General features: G+C 55.6%; 1 protein-coding gene and 2 long non-coding RNA genes across 3 annotated transcripts; 1 reads left to right on the top strand and 2 right to left on the bottom strand.

Moving 5' to 3' along the window:
• Nucleotides 1–3,353: 3,353 nt before the first annotated feature.
• ENC1 (ectodermal-neural cortex 1) lies at nucleotides 3,354–15,118 on the bottom strand. The gene is made up of 3 exons (XM_072826818.1): nucleotides 14,988–15,118; nucleotides 9,953–11,765; nucleotides 3,354–5,878 (listed from the first exon to the last, which is right to left on the bottom strand). Exon 2 carries the CDS (start codon nucleotides 11,750–11,752, stop codon nucleotides 9,983–9,985), a length of 1,770 nt encoding a protein of 589 aa, XP_072682919.1. The 5' UTR covers nucleotides 11,753–11,765; nucleotides 14,988–15,118; the 3' UTR covers nucleotides 3,354–5,878; nucleotides 9,953–9,982.
• Nucleotides 15,119–16,077: 959 nt separating this feature from the next.
• On the top strand, nucleotides 16,078–18,697 carry LOC140632999 (uncharacterized). The gene is made up of 2 exons (XR_012030633.1): nucleotides 16,078–17,139; nucleotides 17,321–18,697. It is a non-coding gene; the product is annotated as an uncharacterized lncRNA (long non-coding RNA).
• Nucleotides 18,698–19,270: 573 nt separating this feature from the next.
• On the bottom strand, nucleotides 19,271–21,810 carry LOC140633000 (uncharacterized). The gene is made up of 2 exons (XR_012030634.1): nucleotides 20,898–21,810; nucleotides 19,271–20,130 (listed from the first exon to the last, which is right to left on the bottom strand). It is a non-coding gene; the product is annotated as an uncharacterized lncRNA (long non-coding RNA).
• Nucleotides 21,811–22,444: the final 634 nt, after the last annotated feature.

Here is a 22,444-nt window from a genome sequence, read left to right on the forward strand (position 1 = left end):
GATTTTGGTTTCCTGAGCTGGTTGCCGCACATCGTGGGGCAGAGTTCTCCCCTTGTTAGGCTCTGGCCACAGCCCACGGTGTGGTCAATCTCTCAGGAGATACCAATTGCACAAATAGAAAAGTACAGGATCCCCGGGGGGCTCAGCGGTCTGCCTTCAGCCCAGGTTGTGACCCCGGGGTCCCGGGATCAAGTCCTGCGTCGGGCTCCCTGCATGGAGCCTGCTTCTCCCTCTGCCTGTGTCTCTGCCTCTCTCTCTCTCCCTGTCTCTCATAAATAAAATAAAATCTTTTAAAAATATAGAAGAGTACACACATTATAGGCATATAGAGCTCAGTGAATCATCCAATGTAACACACACCCCCCGGGGGGGTACCCGTTTATTTTTAAATTCTCCACAATCTTATCTTCAGGACATGCTGTCGAGGAAGAACTTGGAGTCGCCCATGGAGCCCTTCCACGTGCTCTTCCGTTCCTGTGTCGCAGGGCGGGATCAGCAGCTGCAGCCTCCTGGGCTCGTCCGAGCAGGTCCAGCTTCCGGGACACGATGGACACGAGGGGCCCGGTTGGCAGCTGGTGGGCTCAGCCCCGTGACTCACTTCTCCTCCACATTCCTGGACACACGGAGCAGGTCGGAGGGCATGCCTTGAAACCCAGGCCCCGCCACTCCCTTGGGCAAGTTAGATAATCTCTCCAAACCTGTTTCTTCAGCTACAAGGTGCAGGTGCTAATAGTGCCTCCTCGCAGGGCTGCTGTGGGGACGGAGCCAGGCAATGGGCACGCGGACCTTTACCACGACCCCGTGCAGGGAACACACACTCATGTCCAGAGTCAGCAGATGTAGGTCTCCCAGTGGTGCTGGCTAATGATGGCGCAAGCCACTGGGAGGCTGCTGTAAGCGAGGCCCAGACCTCAGTGCCTTCTCCTGGATTCATGGGGTTATTGAATAGTCCTCTTAGCGAGTACGAACCCTTATTTTGTAAGTAGAGGAGCTGAGGCTCAGAGATGTTGAGAAAGCTCGGCATTCCCCACACTGGCTGTGAGGACTAAGAAACGCTAAGCACGTCCTTAGCGTTGGCCAAGCACAGCGTAACACTCCATCGATGGGACTGTGGTTTAAAGGGACCCTTGGGGGGATCCCTGGGTGGCTCAGCGGTTTGGCGCCTGCCTTTGGCCCAGGGCGTGATCCTGGAGTCCCGGGATCGAGTCCCACATCGGGATCCCTGCATGGAACCTTCTTCACCCTCCCCGTGTCTCTGCCTCTCTCTATATATATATGTCTATTACAAATAAATAAATAAATAAATAAATAAATAAATAAATAAATAAATAAATCTTAAAAAAAAAAGGTCTGCTTCATTAAAAAAAATTTTTTTTTAAATAATAAAGGGACCCTTGGGGGCCTCTGGGGGGCTCCATGGTTGAGCATCTGCCTTCGGCCCAGGGCATGACCCCAGGGTCCCGGGATCAAGTCCTGCGTCGGGCTCCCTGCCCAGCAGGGAGCCTGCTTCTCCCTTGGCTGTCCCCCTGTTCATGCTCTCCCTCTTTCTCTCTGCCACATAAATACATAAATAAAATCTTTTAAGATTTTTTAAAGATGAAGTGACCCTTTGATTATTCACCAGAACGGATGCTGTGCAGTTGCCAACCACCTACCCTTCCTTTCATCCTTACCCACAAAATCACCTTTCTCAGCCCCCCCCTGGTTTCTTTGGAAGCCCACGTGACCTGCTTGTGGTCAAGAAGCGGGTATAAATCTCCCAGGGGGGTCTTTCGGGGAAACTTACTGTCTCAAGAAAAGGGAAGAGCGTCGTCGGGCACGGACTCCCGCCAGTTGCCACTGACTGGGAAGCCCATGTGGGGCCTTGAGCTACAGCCGCTCCCCTGGGGCGCGAGAACCGAAGCCCGTGCCCAGGACGGCCACGCTGGAGCAGCCCCGCAACCCAGCCTTCCAGCCCTGGACCCAACGGCTTCATCCCCTGGCCTACCCGACCTCGCTGCCACCCAGGGTCTTCCAAGCCGATCCATCTGATGTCCGGGTGAAATGAAATTTCCAAATTAAAGATCCGGAGTCTCTTCTTTGCTGCAACCTGTCTACACATCCCCACGGAGATGGTAAAGGAACCGCAGGGGATGACAGGTAACGCAGCCATCTCTCTAGGAATCGCTCTCAACGCCTCCGAAGATTAATATCTAGGCTTTTGCTGAACGTCCAAGCCCCACGTGTCAACTCCTAGCTGCTAACTGCCCCGTATTCCCTGTCGGATGGCGTGTCCGGTGTCAGCAGCAGGGTTTGTGTGGTTGTCAGCACTGTGCCCTTGGGCTTGGCCCTAGACCAGGCTCCCCAGCGTGGAACTGGACGCCCCTCCTGTGAAACCTGAGGCATCTGCTCCGGCATCTTGGGCAAAGTCCAAGGGCTGTAATTGCATCCTGCGTACTTGTGGGCTCCTAGAGCTCTAATTAGGTAGCATTTATTTTCCATCCAAAAAAGATTATGCCAGGGCGCCTAGGTGGCTCAGTCGGTTAAACATCTGCCTTTGGCCGGGGTCATGATCCCGGGTCCTGGGATCGAGCCCCACGTCAGGCTCCGTGCTCGGGGGCGGGAAGAGGGGGTCTGCTTCTCCCTCTCCCTCTGCCCCTACTCGTGTTCTCTAATAAATAAAACTCTTTAAAAAGAAGCAAAACCAGAAAGGATTATGCCTTGCGTTGCTCTGCACATTAAAACAGCAGGGGGCCCAACCCCAGTGATAAAGGGGCAACTTACTGTGACAGGAAACGAGGCCGAGGCTGAGGCGTAAGGATCATGTGTTTACACAGAGCCTCCGGGTGGCTTCCAACCAGGAGCTAAGTGCATCAAGGGGCTCCACGTGCGGTTTCCTGTGCCGTTACAGGGAAATAATATGCACGTATCTCTACTTAGTTTGATGACTTCTAAGGCACGTCCGATGAAAAGGGGACTAAACTCCAGCTCCTCCTCTTACAGCTTTCCTGTCAAAATATAACCCGCAGGAGGACTCTAAGAACTATTCCCTCCATCTAGTCCCCGCGCTGTCTCATCGTCACCTGGTACGTGGCTTTTTATATCCTACGCTAGGAATAACCCAGAATGGAGGTGTTTTGCACGGTCACAAGAAATATCTTACAAAAAAAAAAAAAAAAAGAAAGAAAGAAAGAAATATCCTACAAGGCCAAAAATCTTAATAGCTCAACACGCAAAACTGCTTTCCTGAATGGACATGCCTGGACAGTGAAAGAAACACGTCGTGTGAAACGATCCTCACTTTCATCAAACTGCAAGAGGCACACGTTTCCAGTAGATTAAATCATGTGGCGTTAAAATAAAGACACACACAATGAAGAGAAAATCTCTAATAATTTATTTGACCTTCAGTTTCACATTGTGAAAAAAAAAAAAACAACAGTTTTACAAAACTTCAAAAACGTAGTAGCAGACAAGCACACATGAACATGAACACTTCAACTTACACAGAGTTCTGTACGTGAACCACATATTCAATAGCCAAGCGAGGGATATTATTCAGCTCTAATCACTCTTATTCAGACAGGTGTCAAGCCCAGAGAAAAGGGGGCTACACAATTATACCAGAAGTGGAAGGCTGCCCTTTGTTATCGGTTTCCACAGCAACCAGTCCACAGAATAAGAAGAACCTTCTCCGTCTTACGCCAAGGTTTTTGTGCGCGCTGCGCCGTGAATCGTATTTGCTTCAAAGTGGGGGACGTTTCACAGGGTGAGAATGGTCAAGTAGCGAGCCCAAATGCCTACATCAATTCAAAGAGCGGGAGTCCAGAAAGTTCCCTGCAGGCTGGAGGCCCACCCCGGCCACGGCTCCCTCCGGCTCGCACACAGTAATTAATAGAGGATTCAAGGACACGCCACAACTTTGAAACAGCTGCAGAAAATTCATCCTGCTTTCAGAAGTCACGCAGCGACACACACATCTCGGCAGATTTGCATCATAAACTAGAGCGCCGTGGCTGCCACAATGTGACGCCGCCGCCGCCGCGCCGCCGCCGGGGCACAATCGGACATCTGCATTGCTTAGAACACATCCAGGAGCGGGGAACTGACTGCTGGAAGAGTATTGTGGCGCTTTCATTCCAAGGGCTCATTTATTCTGGTCCAACTGTAGCCCACTTATTCATGGCACGAACGGACATGTGCAGTTAGTCTGAAGTGTCCAGGTAAAGAGAAATGTTAAGGATTCATCGGTCACTAGACAATGCAAACACACTCACGATGTAGAAGGTTATCATCAGTCTAAAGCCCTATTTTCTAAAACTACAGCAACGTGAGAAACATCGACGAAAGCGGTGCGAGTTGCAAACTCCGGTGTTCCCCAGGCACCTCTGGGCAAGCACCAAGCTGGGTCTAGCACTAATACCTACCACGGCACGAGTTAGTAAACAAGCACACGAACTAGCAAAGAATGTATTCACAACAGGTCCCCGACCGTCCGTCCCGGGAAACCCCTCACCAGGGGCCACCGGCTCGCCATTCTTCGGTGTTCACCTGGCCAAACGCGTCACTCTTGTGCACCGAAGAGTTCTGTTCTAGAGACTTACCCAAGGGTGAGCACGCAAGTGTACATTGTACCAACGTGAACGTGGCCTCGGAAAACTTCTACCGCTTGCTGGATCGCACATCAAGAAGAGGGAACGATGAGTCCAGGGCCAACCGATCTGGCGAGGGAGTTAATGTACGTCTGTGGCAGCTCAGCTTTTTCCTGTTGAACTGTGGGTTTGGCAAAGCATTCTCACGGGGTAATAAATAAATAAATAAACTTTGGACAATGCCTTTACCTGTGCCCTATATACAGAACTAGTCCATAGAATTTTCCAGGATTTTAGGATTATTACACAAAGGGGAAAAAAAAACTGCAGAGCGACTTGGTCCTTCCTAAATTTCAGTAGCTGAGATGGAAGTAGGTGAATCAGATGGGAAGGAACACGGTCAACTGAAGACGTGCCCCACCCCATGAGCCATCAGCATGACCAGAGCCCATGAAACCCCATTAGTTAGAAGTCCGTGAGTCTTAAAAAAGTGTCCTTCATGCTTTCTCTACGTCTACGATGTCATTCGTTTCCGACTTATACTCCTTCCCTGTCTTGACATCTACGACCCACCCCCCCGTCCCAACCCACCCTCCAGTTAAACTCCAAATTTTAACTCCCGAGTTCTCATTTTCGTGCAGCAAAGCACTTCACAACAGCCACGAAATTGTGCAAAACATACAACCATTCACACGCTCCCGTACACGCGAAGACAATCGTAAGCATTGTTTCAGCATGCAGGCGTCGGACAATAAATAGCTAAATCTATAACAAGTTTCTTAACAGCCGAGGGAGAGTTTAAAGTCACTTATAAATAGAGAAAGAACACCTATGCGCGAACGTCGGCGTTGTTCGGAGCCTCGGGGCGCCAGGCCTCCGTCTGGGCCCGCAGCCGGGCCTCACCGGGCGACAGCAGCTGGCAGGAGGCTCGGGCTCGCTCCTCGGAGAGGTGACAACCGTTGCAAATTTTACACATAAATGGTGGAGCCCATGGAAATCAAAAGCTGAATATAGTACAGCAAGGGAAAGGCCCGGCTTTCCTCCGCCCGTGAGGGGCCGATTAACGCGGACATTAATCCACAATTACAGGACAAGGACTAGATCACAGGTTCACTCGTTCATGTTAACGGCGGCTCCTGGCGAGCCCCGCCCCCCACGTCCAGCCAGGGAATGTACAGGTGGGGGTGTTGCTCTGGGGTCCGGGAGCAACTCCTCCTCCTCCTCCTCCTCCTCCTCCTTCTTTCTTCATTACCTTTGGCGTCTCCAAAGTACAAATCTCCTTCTGTCTCACCGAGCGACGGAACAACCTAGAATGGAGGGGGAGAGACAGAGTCTCGTTAGGACCCTGGACACCAAAGGGAAAGAGACCATGACAATCAGGACAGAGCTGGCCAACTGGCTCGTGCAAGCCCAGACTACAGGTTCACGAGCAAGCGTGCACAGACCGGGTGCGTCCCCGAGCCGCGTGCACACACGAGCGTGGCCCCGGGAGGACCGGCCCGTCTCCGCTCCGCGCCAGAGCACAAGTGTGCCAACGGTGCGGCTCCGAGGTGCCAGCTTCTGCTTCCAACACCCCTGCTTCGTCTGTGGCTGAGCAGAGCACCGTGCAGCCCCCTGAGGGGCAGGCCCCCCTTGGCCGCCCCGCAAAGGGCTCCGAGTGCAGATCCCCCACTTGTACAAGGCACAGTAACCCGCCCACCGAAGCACATCTCTGCTGTCCAAGTGCCACAAGTCCATCTCGCTCCCTTCCAGCGACACCACAGGCCGCCCCAGCCCACGGCTGGAGCCTGTCCACACTCGGGACGTGCCGGCCAAGGCACGACTGCCAACCTGCGGGATCCACCGCCGTCAAGCGAGCACGAGCATCAAGTGGAGCCACAGGCCTGCGCGTTGCGTGGGACCAGCTTCCCCACGCGGCCCCTGCCCATCCCGTGGACCTGATTTTCCACGGGTAAGTGCAGCCGCCTCCGCCCCCCACTCACGCACCAGCCGCCCACAGACCCCGTCCAGGCCCCGCGCAGGCCCCCAGCCCGGCGCCGCTGCGAGTGCAGACAAAGGGCGTTCAGGAGGGGCCGCCGGTCACTCGCAGTTCTCCTCCCTTTTGTGTGTTCAGAGTCGGATTCATTTCATTAGTTGGTTCCTTTGGCAGCTTCCTGACGGCGACTCAAGGCTCCGGAGGCATTCCTCAGGCCTGTGTCCGCCCCCAGCCCCGCCTCGGGCACCTAGGGCTCACCAGCAGGCCAGAGGACGCGTTTGATAACTGGAACAGTATCAGCGTTCACAGCAGTGCATCCTCCAACGGAGGGGGGGGGGACTCTAAAAAAAGGGAAGAGGCAGAGCACAGGGAAATCCGAGGGCCGTCAGGTTGGGGCCACACGGCACCACAAAAATGGGAGCGTCCTCAAGAGTGATTTCCTTCTTGTCCTTCCCACTGACACAGCAGCAGGAGACAGTTAAAATCCCCCCTGGTGAATGAGCTTTTAGACCCAGGGAAACCTCTTGTTAACACGTATTAATTCGGTTAGCACCCACGTCTGAGATCAAAGAGACGTTCCGGAAGTCTCTGCAGCTTACGGCTGAAACCTGCACAGCACCTCTTTTAAGTCACCCTATCCAGCTTAAGTGTTTTAACACTATATTGTGTGTAGAAAACTTCAGAAATTTACACCAACATTCTCCCTATGGGAGACCGCAAGGGTGGCTTTGATGAGGCCCACACCGCCCTTAAAGAGGCCAATGCGACCCTGTCAAACTGCCCTGTTCGGGGCTGGACTCCGACGGGCGGCACCGGGGCTGGGGCTGCTGCACCTACGACCTAACACTTGATCTGCTCGGTTCCCAGGGCCCAGAAGTATGTGATTAGGATCAAATAGCCAGGATGGGGCGAATTCGAGCACCAGACAACATCCCCTGGGCTGCGTGGGGAGGCACTAAAAAAAACGAAGACTAGAGGTAACAAGTGGGTGGCAGTCAGAGGAACCGCACTTCCCCACCACACGCGAAGCTAATTCCGTGGCAGGCCGAGGTCTCAGCTGAAGAAGGGAAGAAACCTAAGAGTGTCGAACACTTAACATGGGCCAGATGCTGGGCAGCGTGTTCTCTCCCCTTTTCTTCCCTCATTTATCAACGAGCCCGGGCCTGAGTGGGGACAGAGCTTGCAGAAGCCCTAGTGCAGCACAGTCACGGGACAAAGGAGGGGTCTGAGTCCAGAGGGTTCCAGACGGCACCCCGGGAACCCAGACCGGGATGCACCGTGGTCTTTCCCTGCCTCGGCTTCCTTCCTCCTTCCTTCCTTCCTTCAGTCCAAAGATGCCAGCCTGTCCACGGCCACCATCGCGCCAAGGGCTTGGCTCTCCTCTGCAAATATAGTCAGTTCTGGGCTAACACCGAACTCAGTGTGCTTTTAATTGATGCTTTTGCCCAGAAGGTTCTTTAAACCTGCTTTAGAGGTGAGTCATGCACTCATATCGCAGATGAAATAACCACGTTCAGAGCATTTGTTTACTCAGGATTACTGAGATGCCAGCAAGGCTGCAAAAACCAGTTTGGTGTGGGACGCCGTCAGCACAGTCACTCCCCACAGGAGGTTTCTGACTGTTCCAGCTCCTCTGAAGGAGTTTCATTCCAAGGTTACATCCTATTAGCAAGCTGTGCTAACTCTAACAGGCTGGAGGAGACAACTGAACCAATGGAAAAAACAAAAACAAAAACAAAGATTCATTGTCAAAATGAGGCCAATTTTAGTGATGTTCGAAAATGAGCTATAAGAAAGGTGGAAAGGAAAGACCAATGAGTCGAAATCCCTCTTTGCTCAGCTCACAAAGATCCCTAGATTTCCGTTTTCCCCTCTGAAAGTCCTCTTGAAAAAGTATGACACAGGGAATCCCCGGGTGGCTCAGCGGTTTAGCGCCACCTTCAGCCCAGGGCGTGATCCTGGAGTCCCGGGATCGAGTCCTGCATCCAGCTCCCTGCATGGAGCCTGCCTCTCCCTCTGCCTGTGTCTCTGTCTCTCTCTCTATGTCTATCATAAATAAATAAATAAGTCTTAAAAAAAAAAAAAGGCAGAAAAAAGAAAAGTGTGACACATACTCGGATCACAGAGCCAAAGCTTCCCAGGCAATGGGTTAGTTTTCGTTGTGCTTCCTCCAAAGCAGAGTTTTAACTTTATTCTCTTATTATTAATAACAAGCCCGCGAATTACCAAAGCCAATCAACACGTTCCACGTGCTCGTGCTGCCCTCAAGACATGCTTAAGTGCTTCCTGGGGCCAAGAGCAAGGATGCTTAACGGCAGCAAAGCGGCCATTAGCTTCGCGAACACTGAACTGCGTCGGCCTATTAATTATTTGAGCCAAGAGTATTATATACTCTTAAGCACACAAGACGACCATTATGGACTCAGATATATGACACAGAAAGACGACTTTTGTTCGCCCTGACAAAAGGGTCAGCCTGTCTGATTAACTCTGAAAGGCTGCAGTGTAAGGCAGTCTGGATGGCTCAGTGTGTCCACGCATCAGACAAATTTAAACAACGCAGGTGTAACCTTTTACGAGCAGAGACCCCGGTTTCCTTCTGAAGTTAATAAATGCCCTAAAGGGGGCTATTTTTTTTGTTGAGGAAAAAATTTTTAAATAAGCGATAAATAATTGGAGAGAAAACAAACTAGGAAAAAAACTTAAGCATTCCGGTTCTTACACCCTCCTTCATTCCAGAAAGCATTGAGGAATCGAAATTTGAGTATCAACCAATATCTCCTGGGGTGATAACCCGTAGGAAGCTCAAGTTTGTTAAGAAGCAGTTCAGCAAACGCTCAAGCGCTTCCACTCTGGAGCCTGAGCCCCCGGGTTGGTTTCTCGACCCGCTCCTCCACCTACGAAGCTCTAGGACTTTGGGCAAGTCGCTCAACCTCTGTGCACCGGTTGTTCCCATCCCTACAGTGCTCTAGGAATAGTATCTCGCAAGGCTGTTGTCAGGATCAGACGAAGTGACCCACGGAGCCCCCGGCCCCAGGTGTGCAGGGAGGCCCAGCAGAGCCTGGCTGGCATTATTAACCTAAGGCACAAGGCAGGGGCTCCCAACTGGGCCGCACAACAGCATCATGAGAGAACCCCCTGGCGATGCCCGTCCCAGATCCCACCTCTGGGACGGGCAGTTTTGAGATGCTGGTTGGGAGACGCGGGGGCTCAGCCAAGGCTGGGACCCCCGGCTCCAGTTAGGGGCAGGGCCGGGCAGCTGCGGTCGACCCCGGTGCTTTCCATTCTGGGGAGCAGGGTGTTTGACTTGAATAGTTCGGGGACTACCTCTGCACCGGTCACTCTCACTCTTGGAGGGACTCGCGCCGCTCAATTCCCCGCATACTCACCCGGGACCACTCCTTACCTCACGCTCATCCCCCGAAGGGCGCCGCGCTTAGGAAGGCAGGTGCTTCCAGGTGCTGACGAACGCAGTGGGGATCAGCGAGTACGGGACCGTGGTTATGCTGTTCCACACATCTAACGTGGGGTCGTAGCAGTCCAGAGTCTTGCACCGCTGGATGCCAAAGTATCCCCCGACCACGTAGAGTTTGTTTCCGGAGGCCACAGCGTGGCAGCTCATGCGCTTTGCGGTCACGTCTCCCACCTTGGTCCACTGGTACGTCTCGCTGTTGAATTTGTAGGCGGAGCAGGCCGAGAACTCGGTGTCCCCACCCATGATGAAGATCTGGTTGCCCAGCACAGCTGCAGCCGTGTAACGCCAGGGCTGGGGGCAGGTGGCGGGCACCGTCCACCTGTTCTCACACTGATCGTAACACTGAACCTTAGGGAGCTTGTCATGACTGACGCTGGTACCTCCGAAAGCGAACAGCTTGAGCTTGGCGCTCACCACCGCCGCGTTGCTGACACCTTCTCGGAGTGGGGCCACCATGGTCCACTTGTTGGTCGTGGGGTCATAGTGTTCTACTTGCTTTAGAGAGACGGAGGGGGAGGCCGGGAGGCAGCCCGTTGCGGCCGTGTGCCCCCCGACCACATACAGGCAGTGCTTCAGTTCGGCAGAGCCGTGGCCAAACCTGGCCACCAACATGGGGGCGGCTTTGGACCACTCCTCGTGCAGGGTATCATACACCCAGACGTCTTTCGAGACTCCGTTCTCAGACCCCCGGCCCCCGGTGATGTATACTTTGCAGCCAATTGCACACGCGCTGAATTCTTTTCTTGGGCTGGGGATGTCGGCCTTGGGGATGATCTCTTTGGCCTTCTGGTCTACCAGATACAGCTTATCGCACATGAAGGTCTGCCCTCCCAAGAGGAACAGAGCGTGGCCGGTTTTCCGAGGCCGGGCACAGAGGCTGGTCACCACGCCATCGTTCTGCAGGATTTTTAGTTTGCACCTGATGGCCTCTTCCACTATCTCCTTGCTCTTTCTCTGCTTGGTAATGAGTTCCTCCATGGCCACGTTCTCCATGAGGTAAATGGCGGGGAGGAGGGCCAGCCTCACCGTCTGCAGCAGCTCTGGGAGGTAGCAGTAGCGCTTCTTCAGGTCGTAGCTGATCCAGTTAATTGCAGACTCGTACACGAGCCTTTCATCTTCTGTCTCCAGCTCTTCGCTGGACAAGAGCTGCACCACCATGTCCTGGGGCAGCTGGAGGAAATCTTCGTTCTTCCTGATGGTCTGGAAATTGCTGAGACACATTCGCCAGGAGAGTTCATAGAGCTTCGTGCACTGGTGTGCGTCGGAGAGCAGCAGCATGCCCAGGCAGTTGGTGGGATGCAGATTCTTTTCTAGGAACTCGGCGCACGCATCCCGGATGTCCTGAAACTCCAGCATGTCGCCGGCTTCCAGGAGCGACTCTGCGTTTTCTTCATTGATGATGACCCGCGAGGAGTAGGCGTAGTCAAGGAGCAGCTCCAGGACCTCCGGGTGGATGGAGTTGTCGAAGTTGACCTCGCTGTCCTGGCTCTCCTTCAGGCCGCCGCTGAACATGGCCTCAAAGTAGCGGCTGCACGCGGCCAGCACGGCCCGGTGGCAGGGGAAGGTCCTGTTCCCCGCGTGGAGGAGGACGTCGGTGAAGAGGCGCTGCTGGCGCAGAAGGTTCAGATGCGTGAGGACGCTGTCGGCGTAGGAAGACTTGTGGAACAGGTAGATGTTGATGGAGCCGGAGCTGGCCCTGGACTTGCGGTTCTCGTGCACGCTGACCGACATTGTGTTTCCTCTCCTAAAACCAAGACACAGCAAAACAGGCCATTGAACGGGGGACGCTCTCGACGTTCAGAACAGCACAGCAAAGCAAACAAATGGCTGTGACCGGAGAAAACACAGGGCTTTGCCGTTAGCCTGCAGTAATGGGCAGCCCTTCCCGCAGAGCCACAGACACCACCCAGCAGCCAAGGCATCTCCCTGTAATGCTGTTGAGCTGCTCGAGCACTGTTTAAAAAAAAAAAAAAAAAATCACGGCTCGGAAGCAGGTTCATCTTGGAAAACCTGACTGCCAACTTTGAGGAGACTGAAGTCCTTGAGAATGTAAGACGGCAAAACCCCAGAGGAGGGAGGTCTGACTCGCAGGGCTCCCGGTCCTCGTCCAGCTGATTCACTGCAGGCCACTTAGAATGCCAGCCTTCCAGCTCTCGTAACGCCGGCATGGGCACCAGCTCTCATGCCCTATGCAACATAAAGCCATGTGTAAAACAAATACCTACTAATTAATTCCATCAAGAATTCCTTTAGTAAGAGCCGGTGTCTCTGTGTACCACGGTACATGGGAGACGTAATATTAGGGTCATAGGCTTAGGCCAACTCCTTCCAAGATCAGATCTTTATTAAAACCTTACAAATAACTTCTGGCCGACAACGCCACCAGGACAGGGCCCTCAAACAGCACCAACATAAACATTACCATATATTGATTAGCAGGCTTTTGTGAAAACACAGAACAGACTCTGGCCACAATCACCACCCATGTGTCTTGGCTCTGGACAGCTTCCAAAATGAGGATTTGCACACATAAAAGGAAGAATATTTTGAGCAGCCTACTCATCACTGCTGTTTTTCTGTTCTTCCTGCTTTATATCAATTCTTGGAAAACCAGTTGCGAGAACAAAGGATCTATCCGTCCCCCTCTTCGGATTGAACAGTGAGTGCATCACCAGGCTCATTCTCACGGACCTGCAAACACCGCCACGTGCAGGGGGGGTTCAAAATGCAAACACTGTTTTATGTAAGTCAAAAGCACACGCATTTGTGCTCTTGTGCTAGGGCCACCCTTGTCTTTATTTGCCAAGTAAAGTCCTTTCCTCCAAATTACTGAAATCATAGCAAAATCTAATGCTGTCTTTGGCTTTCCTCAGTAAGTCAGCTGTAGGTTCAGGATCTGGGAAATACCTGTCACCCATCTTCAAACACTGAATCACATGCTTTTTTTTTTTTTTTCTTTTCTATCCTTCTGTTACTTCAAAAGAATAAAGCCTTCAAGAACCTGCCCGTCAAAGGGTTCCTAAGGAAGCTGTTTATGCCAAGAGGCTAAACTGTATAAGTTACAGTATCTGTTCCAAACTCAGAACAGCTAGTTCTTCCAAGCGGGCCTCCTTGTTGTTTCCTTCAACATTCCCTTAGTTATTTCTTTTCAATCTATATTGCAGTAATTGCTAATAAACAGAAATGAGTGACTCTCCACAAATTCAAGGGCTAGATACCAAGCGGCACTTCCCGACCAGCTGTGGCACAGCACGGCGCACAACAAAGGCGGGTGCCAGATGGGCCCGTGACACACTAGCCACACAACATTAGGTGATGCAACTTGTTTTCTTTTATTTGGGGAATGTAACTTTTCATTAGGAGTAAACATGGCTTTAGTGGAAGAAAGTAAGTAACAATGTCCTTAGAAGACAACACCAGTGTCCACTGCGGCTACTTCAGGACAGGCTACTTCAGGACAGATAGACGGGCAGTGAGGAGCCAGGCATCCCCCTTATCTCAGACAAGGCCTCTACCGTCCGGTGTGTGTTTACGAGGCCCAGAACCGTCGACCTGACACCAGGGGAGTGCACCAAGTTTCCAAAGCCTTAGCGCACCTATTAGCATCCCTGACACCCCACCTTGAGAGCTGTGAAGTCATACATTCAATCTGAGGTACTCGAGGAAGATTTTAAGCCTAAACCTCACAAGAGGTCTTTTATATCCTCTGATGTCTTACCTAGAAACTTCAATCACTCCAAATGAGTTCTGCTTTCTTTTTCAAGCTAACGCTTCCCTCCCGAGCTGCTTCTCTCCAAAGCTGCCTTGTCTCAAGCTAAGAGAGGACACGCCTCTAACTGAAGCATGAGGCTCCTGGCACAGGGCACGTGAGCACCAAAGTGCCCGCAGAGAGTGTGAACCACAGTGGGGCCCAGAACATGTTTCCCAGAGCATCGAACTCCAGACAGAGTGAAACAACATTCACTGAGGGGGGGGGGGGGCGGCCTGGCTTACACTGAAACAGTTTGTTAAGAAGACCTCAGGATACAGGATCTGCATCCCTATGCACCCTGTGTCTGAGCTCCTGTACTTTGCAGGTTGTCCCACAAAACCAGGAGGAAGAGAGGCTGGTTAGCCTGTCATCCTGGACACCGCCCCGATAGAGAAGCGTGTCATGGGCGAAATCCAACCTTCTCGCGGCAATATTTGCTTAAAATGAAAGGAAAACTTAGAGACCCAAGGGACACAACTTGCCTTCCGGTTTGAAGCTATGCAGACATCAAAATATCGGCAGGAGCCCTTTAGGCAGTCCCTGAACACACCTTCGGGCGAAAAGGAATCCTCCTCTGGCATTTCTTAAGCCCCCAGAGGAATAATATTTGCGTGCCGGGGAGACAGCCTCCCCCAAATGCACACGCACACTTCACCCGCGTCCGCAGAGGACACGGGGCAAGGGCTGCCGGTGCCCCAGCATCGAGGGGGCTTCTGCACAGTGACCTGGGGTCACTCGGGGCTCCCGGCTCGGGCGCGGCTCCCCGCCTGCGGACCGGCCACGGCCCGGGCATCGGGCATCGCGGGCATCGCGGCCGGGACACCGGGGACCCGCCCGGCCCCGGGGCGGACCTGCAGGCGGCGCGAGGCCTCAGCCGGCGACCCGCGCCTTGGGGGCGCCCACGGCCACGCGCGGCTGCGGAGCGGACGCCGGTCCCGGGCGAGGCCCCGTTCATTCCCCGCGGGGAGGGCGCCCTCACGGGCGGGTGCGCGCCCCCCAGTGCCCAGGCCCCGCGCCCACACCCCGCGCCCCCCGCGCCCACACCCCGCGCCCCCCAGTGCCCACACCCCGCGCTCCGGCCTGGGGGCGCCACCTGCGCGGGCCGCGAGGGACCCCGGGGCAGGACCCCCGACCCCGACCCCCCCGACCCCCCGAGCTCCGGGCGCACAGCCCCGCGGCCGCGGCAACAGGTCCGCGGGGCGGGGGCGAACTTACGGCGGCGGCGCGCGGCCAGCCGGGTCCTCGCCTGGGTCACGGGCGCGGGGGCGCGGGGGCGCGGGGGGCGCGGGGGGCGCAGCGCCGGCGGCTGGACTCGGGGTGCGCAGCGCCTGGGCCGCGCCGCCTCCTATCCGGCTGCGAGCAGTGTGCGCCCCGCGGCCGCGCGCCCGCCTATAAGCGGCGGGGAGGGGAGGGGAGGGGCGGGGCGGGGCGGGGCGGAGGGAGGGGGAGGGGGGAGGGCGCGGATGCCGGAGTGACACCCGGCGAGGGAGGAAGCCAGTGAATGCCGGCCGCCGGGGCGGAGGAGGAGGAGGAGGAGGAGGAGGAAGGGAGGGGAGGGGGAGGAGGGGGAGGGGGGGGCCGAGCCGAGCGCGCCGGGAGAGGAAGCGGGGGCGGGGGCGGGGGCGGGGGCGGGGGGAGACAAAGCGGCCCCGCAGCTCGCAGCTGCGCTCCCCGGGGCCGCGGGGGGAGGCCTGGCGCGGCCGGAGCCCAGGGTGCGCCCGGGAGAGGGGGGAGAGGGACGCCCGGGGGAGGGGGACGCGGGGCACCTGGAGGGCCGGGGGGCGGGGGGCGCGACCTCGGTACCCACCCGGGGCTCCGGCGGCCGCACTGTGCGGGGCTCTCGGGGCGCTCCGGGCGCAGGGGGAGCCGCCGGGGGAGCCGCCGGGGGAGCCGCCGGGCGCGCACCACGTGCTCCGCAGCCGACCGCGGCCGGAGTCCCCGCGACCCGCTCGCAGCCGCGGCCACGCCGCCCGCCCCGCCCGGAGCAGCCCCGAGCCCCGGAGCCCGTGGTGCGGCGCGGAGGCCCCGACGGGACCCGTGACCCGCAAGGCGAGCGCCCCCGCGCGGCCGCGCGCGATCCTCGCAGCGAGGCCGGGGCTGCCCGCGGCCCACGGCTGCTCGGGGTTACTACACGAGTGGCAGGAGCCGAGGCCCAGCTCCAGGCCGCGGGGCAGGCGCGGGTCTGCAGCTCCGCAAGGCGTCCCCGGACCCCCCCCACCTGCCGGGCCCCCCCACACCCTCCCACCCGCCCCCACTCCTCCCACCGGCCCCGGGGCCCTCCCACCCCCTCCCACCCACCCACCCCCTTCCCTCCCACGACCAGGTGCAAAAGTGGTTCAAGCTGCTGAGGCCCCGCTGCGCCCCAGACGCGGCCCTCCCCACGCGGCCCTCCCCGAGCCGGTGGGATCTCCCGACCCCACTTTACTTTCCACCCCGGCCCCGCCAAGGAGCGCAGGGCCCTCTGAAGCCCTGGTCCGCATCGGCCGGCAGCCTCCCCAGGGGTCTTGGAGCCTGTTTTGTGTTATTTTGCGTGCGGAGCCCCCAAAGGAGGGGACGGCGGGCTGGGTCCTGGGTGAGAATCCTGGCAGCGGCTCTGGGGCTCGGCCGGGAGAGGAGCGGCCCCCGCAGGGCGCCCTGTGCTGGGGGACACGGGATGGGGATGCCCGGGAGGCCCGATGTGTGGGGCCGAGGACGAGGCCGAGGACCCGGTTCTGTGCAGCCAGCGCGCATCTGCCTTTCAGGCCCGTCTCTGGGGAAGCGCCCTGGGCCCGGTGGGGCCTTGGGAGGCCAGGTATTCGGGGCTTCCTCTGGGGGAAGTTCTGTGTAAACGAAGAGATCAACACTTTGTCCTTCTAGGAGGAAGTATTTCTTTCCTAAACTTCCGGGGAGCTGCACCTAGAGGATTCTGCTGAGAAATAAAACACCGTCCCAGCTCGCTGGTCGGGGGGATTTTGTCTCCGGGAGCCCCTGAGTCAGGAACAGGGCATCCGACTCACATCTCCACCACCCGGACACCGGAGTGTCCCTGACCACGGGGACAGCAGCGTTCACTGCTCCTTGCGGGACCTTGCTAAGCCGCAGGGATGCTCAGCACGTTCGCTCCTCATCCATCGCTCCTGATGCCCTTTTCCTGGTCTGCTCTCACGTTGCCATCTTTCTGGGCTTTGAGAGAAGAGAAGGGGGGAAAAAAGTTGTAGCTTTGGGAAATCTTGAAATGTATTCAGTGACCTTACACGTTTGCTTCGTCTGCCTCAGGGAGATAAGCGATGGGAGGCAAGGGAGAGAAATTAGCTTCTGGAGGCCATAAACGTGGAAAATCTCTTCCTGCTGAGGGATATGGGGACTAAACTGGCATCTTGGGGGAAAGGTGCGTGCTCTCCATGACCTACAAACCGCGCTGGTTTCCTTGAGCCAACGTGTGACAGGCTTTCAGGCCCGTGTGCACTCCTACTGTTAGTGTGCTTCCCGTCACAGCGACTCAAACTGTAACTGCCCAGCGTCGCCCACAGCTAGCCAGTCCTAAAGTGACTCTTATCACTTCCTCGCAGGGTGACAGGGTGAGCAGGTCGTGAGCGTGCACAGGAAGAGGTCTCTAGACAGCGCTGTGACCAAGCCGGACAGCCGGACACGTGGCCGATGTCTTGAGGTGCAAGCAAGTCAAGAAGTGCTGTGGGTCCGTGTCGCACGATGGCCACCACCTGACTCAAGATGTTAGGCCGGTCCCGGGGACCCCTGGGAGCTGGTCTTCGCCTCTGCCTTGTGACACCAAACCAAGGTCTCATTTTTAATGCTATTAAGAAGCTGTGCCCAAGGCTTTGGCCTTGTTATCTCCCTTAACAACGTTATTTTGTTTGGCTGCAAAATAAGCAGCATGGGGTTAAATGTATTAGCTGCCTTCAAACCTAATTTATCTTCATTCCTTCCTAATTTACACTCGGGCTGAATTAATGAGAATGATTTAATTAACACAGTGCGACCACGGTACCAGGGATAGGACAGCTCAGGGGATTAGAGCAGACAGTGGGCCAGGCAGCTGCCGTCCAGCCTCCTGTGGTCCCCCCGAGGCCCCACCCGAACTTCACACACACCCGTCCCTGCCCTGCCCGCCTTCCAAGTGTCTTCTTTGTTCTTTGATCCACTTCCTGAATCTGTGTGAGGAAAATGGCACTGCCTTCCTTCCTCGGGTCATGTCCGCCGGTCGTCAAGGCTGTGGCCTGCAGAATCGGTGCAGCAGGGAGGCCCGGTGCTCTCCCTCCTGTGTCAGGTTCCCGCGGGGAAATGGCCACAGAGCCAGGGACAGACTCCCCTGGCTGCACTCGTCCTGGGATCAACACCAGCGGAAGGAGCGGGGGCTTCTCGGGGATGCCTCTCAGCTGAGGCCCTGGCTGGAGCCGAAACACCCCTCAGAGTTGCCCCCAGGAAAAGTGAGAAGGCCCGGTTGTATGAGGCTGCCTGGGCCAGTTCCCCAGTACAGGCTCCCCAGGAGAGGGACCAAGGCCTGGGTCCAGTGGCCTGATCCCACAGAGTCCTCAGCCCTCCAGGGACAGGGGCCCAGGGCCTCCTGCTGCCCGTACCCCCAGCAGCTGGGCGGGGGGGTGTCTAGTCTCCCTGGAGGAGTGAGGCCATGGGCGCAGGGCCCCCTTCGACACTTCCTCTAACAGAGAATCAAACCTAGAGAAATGAGACCTCAGCTCCTACCAGCACACCTCTTACCTTAAAAAAAAAAAAAAAAAAACAAGGAAAACTGAAGAGCAAGGCAGTCGGTGCAAGAAGCTCTCCGCATCGGGTAAGTCAGTGTCTTTCTCTGGGAACAAACAAGAAGTCTGAACAGACCGTTTTCTAAATTTTGATTTGCCACCTTCTGTATTTGTCTTTTTAACTGTATTCGTGTTAAGTGTTTCTTGTGATAAACCTTGAGAATATTCTTGAAATGTGACCGTGTCGTATTTTAAAACTTCAGTTGCTTCCTACACACATGATAGGGGTTTCGGGCGTTTTTGTGAGTTACTCTGGGTTATCGTATTACTTTTTAATTTCAAATTCCAGTTGTTCGTGGCTTATCTATATGGAAAAAATGGATTATGACTTTTTTCCAGATTGATTGATTTGAGAGAGAGGGTGTGCGAGGCAGGGGGGTGGCCGGGAGGGGTGAGGGCTGGATCCCATGCCCCTGAGATCACGACCTGAGCTGAAACCGAGAGGCAGTGGCTCAACTGCCGGGGCCTTGCAGGCGCCCCTGCATGATGACTTTTAATAGAAAATCGTGCGTGGACGTGTATTTGTGTCCTTTCCGAGCCGAGCCCGCATCCTGCTGAAGTCCCCCTCGGAGTCCTTGCAGCAGGAGCACCCCATCCCTCACCCCATGCCCCCGTCCAACGGTGCGGGCCGGCTTGCAGGGACACCGAGGGTGCTTCGGAGCTGCCGCCGGCCCACGGAGCTATGCGGGCTGGGGCCTCTGGGGCCCAGCACAGTCACCTTCACGGGGACACACGTTAGGGTTAGACTTTTAAAGCAGCATTTATTATTTTTTCTCTGATTATGAAAGCAACACATAGTAGTAATGTGGAGGAAACCCAGGAAAGTAAAAGAAAAAAATTAACCACAAACTTGCCATTTGGAAGACAGTGATGTTTGGCATTTGGGTTCCAGTCTTTTATAGCCACATAGTGTCTTATTTTTAGCAGTTAAACAGTTAAGGGCAGAGACTGGAGTTGGGCTGGATTCCTGCTTCTGCAGCGCTGGAGGCCTGGGGCCGGGCCCTGAGCAGTCTGGGGGCAGGTTCCGGTGGCGGTGGCAGGAGGCCGGTGGTGGTGGCGGGAGCACTGCTCGGGCATTGTCTTGCTGATCAGTGAGCTGGCAGGTGCAAGGCCGGCTTTCCTGGTTCCCTCCTGAGCCGAGCGGAGAGGAGAGCCCAGAGCGCTAGTGTGACCGCCCCACAGCGTGTCCTCCCCCTCGAGTCACTCGAATCCTGTTCTCACACGTGCCCAGTGGCAGTGGCTCAAGGGACACTTCCTGTCCTGAAGGAAGTTACAGACGCTCTTTGGAGTGTCTGGGATGTGCCTTTGCCTCCTTCCACCTCTAGTTGATGGTTGATGGTTGCCGTCTTCCCGCTTTACACCGGGGCCCTGGGGCTTCGGGGGATGATGCAGCAACAACCCTTTACTCTCCAGCAGCTTAAGAAACTAAGGTGCTGCAGGCCCCGGGGGGGGCTCAGCAGTTGAGTGCCTGCCTTCAGCCCAGGGCATGACCCCGGGGTCCCGGGATTGAGTCCCACATTGGGCTCCCCGCAGGGAGCCTGCTTCTCCCTCTGCCTGGGTCTCTGCCTCTCTCTGGGTCCTCATGAATAAATAAATAAAATCTTAAAAAAAAAAAAAAAAAGAAAGAAAGAAAGAAACTAAAGTGCTGCAAAGGGGAAAGTATTTAAGAAGTCACACATTTTTTAAAAAGCAGCAGCTAGCTATATTTAGAAGAGGGTGGCCCATCCAAGACACAGCCTGTGTGGAATACAGGCTCCTACCTTTTCCTGCCCTGAAGATCTCGTGGGGCCACTTGACAAAGGCTCTCTCATATCTATGAAAATCACACCCGGCCTCTGTGATGTGTGGCTTTTCACGGCCCAGGGGCATCTTAACCCATTCCCCACCCCCTTATTCTCCATAATCTTTGAGTGCCCCAAGGCTCCTGGATCTAAACTCTTAATTTGTTCTAAGTAATTACATTAAAGAATTGACCGTTGTTCCAAGCACTGAAAATGAGGGTTTTGTTTGGCCTATAGGCCTTGCTTCCAGGGCAGGATGCCAAGGCCCCGAGCAAGCCCGGGCACGAAGACGGGACCAGAAGAAGGGACCTTTGTGGTCCAAGAGCTCGTACCTTCAAATGAATATTAAAAGGATTTTATGGCCCTCTGTGAGCATAGGCTCTAGTCACTTACATACAGTTCAGCTGGGACAGGAGTCTGGAAGAAGAAAAAAAACCCCAAGAAGCTGCAAGTTAACATGACCAGCATGAAGAAAGGATGAAAGCAGACAGACGCCAGAGCTCCCACCACTGGTTCCCTTCGTGACTTTGAAGAACTCACATACACCTGAGTACACAAACGAGCTGAAAGACTCACTATTCCCTTACCTGAGGCTACCTGAAGATATTTAAATATCGGAAGGAAATGGACCTTCAAACAATCACAAATCAGTTTACACGCCCACAGTGATCTTGAGAAGTTAGTGGTTGCATCGGGCTGTGCAGCAGATACTCATTTACAGGCGTCCTGTTGGTACCGGGGCCGCGGCATCCTCCACTCGCACTAGGCTTTCAGCCCACACGGTGATTTTACACTTTGTGGGCCTGGCCTGCCGTCCACGTCCTTGTATTTGCATTTTGAATGTGTCGTTCCGACTCTGAAGCCAAGGAAAGAAATCACACACAGAGAAACTCGAGAGCAGTAGGGGAAAGAACATCTGCCGGCCAAAACGGAGCTCAATTTCTGTCACCCTAGCAGGTGCCAGTCTGGGGTGCGGACCGCCTGGGTGGTGAAACGTCGTCTCCAATTGCCATTTTTCACCCAAGGATTATAAATAAAGCCATTATTGCCTCATTAAAAGCTGACCTGTTTAAAAAAAAAAAAACAGCAAAGTGGCTCCTAATGACACTGGCCAAGGGAAAGGCCTCACACCTCTGCTCCCAGCAGAGACTTGAGTGCCCGGGAGGTCACGGGGACCCCAGCTCCTCGACACCGGGCGCCCATCTCTTGGCTTTTCGGGGTCCCGCGTGATGCCTAAAGCGAGCACCAAGTTGCACTTTGATTTTTCAGATGGTGCTTGCAGAAAAATCCCCGGTCGGTTTCAAAGAACGCATGCTCTCTGTTGCGCTTGCTGTGTTTTTTCAAATCCCATACACGATTTTGCAGGATCTCAAAAATGCCTAAAGTTTGTCCAGTATCAAGTTTTTGTGTGTGTCCCGCTGCAGACAAAAGGTTGTTCCTGTTTCCTGTCGGTTGTTCCCCTGCGGCCCCAGCAGCCAGGAGGAGTCGGAGCTTGTAGCTCGGCGGCACCGCGCAGGGTGATCCCGCAGCGCCCCCTGCCGGCCGCGCTGGGAACGACGCCCCGGGGACCCCAGCTTGTAGCTCCGCGGCCACAGCGCAGGGTGAGTGACCCCGCAGCGCCCCCTGCTGGCCGCGCTGGGAACGACGCCCGGGGGACACCGCGTGCGAGGACCGAGCCCAGGGGACGAGGGTCGCGCATGCCCCGTGGCCGCTGCGGGCGGTAGTGTCGCGGGGATAATAGAGGAGGAAGGAGGGGGACCTGCAGCCGAGGGCTCCGCTTGTGCCGCCATGTGGCCGTGGGTCCCTCGAGCGCTTACCCAGACTCACCAAGTCGCATGTGTAAAATGCGTAGGCTTTCTGTAGGTCAATCACACTTCAGTGAAGTGGGCTGTTTTTTAAGTAAAAAGGGTTTTTTTGTTATTGTTGTTTTAAGTCCCAACATGTGGAAGAAGAGGAGCGTGGTGCGTGCGCAGAACGCGCCGGCGCCCTGGGCCTGCGGGGAGCATCCTCGCTGCGTTCTCCGTGCAGGGCCCCGTGCGGCAGGGATGCTCTCGCAGCGATAAGGGTGACAGGAGACCTGCCGTTTATCTAGTCCTCCCGGCGGGCGGCCGTCGCCTTGATCCCACAGCAACCC

Source organism: Canis lupus, chromosome 5 (genome assembly GCF_048164855.1).
Source record: "Canis lupus baileyi chromosome 5, mCanLup2.hap1, whole genome shotgun sequence".
Taxonomy (NCBI): domain Eukaryota; kingdom Metazoa; phylum Chordata; class Mammalia; order Carnivora; family Canidae; genus Canis; species Canis lupus.

What these genes read in the sequence shown, in the direction of transcription:
- ENC1 (XM_072826818.1), bottom strand. Translation starts at nt 11,752, where the DNA reads ATGTCGGTCAGCGTGCACGAGAACCGCAAGTCCAGGGCCAGCTCCGGC.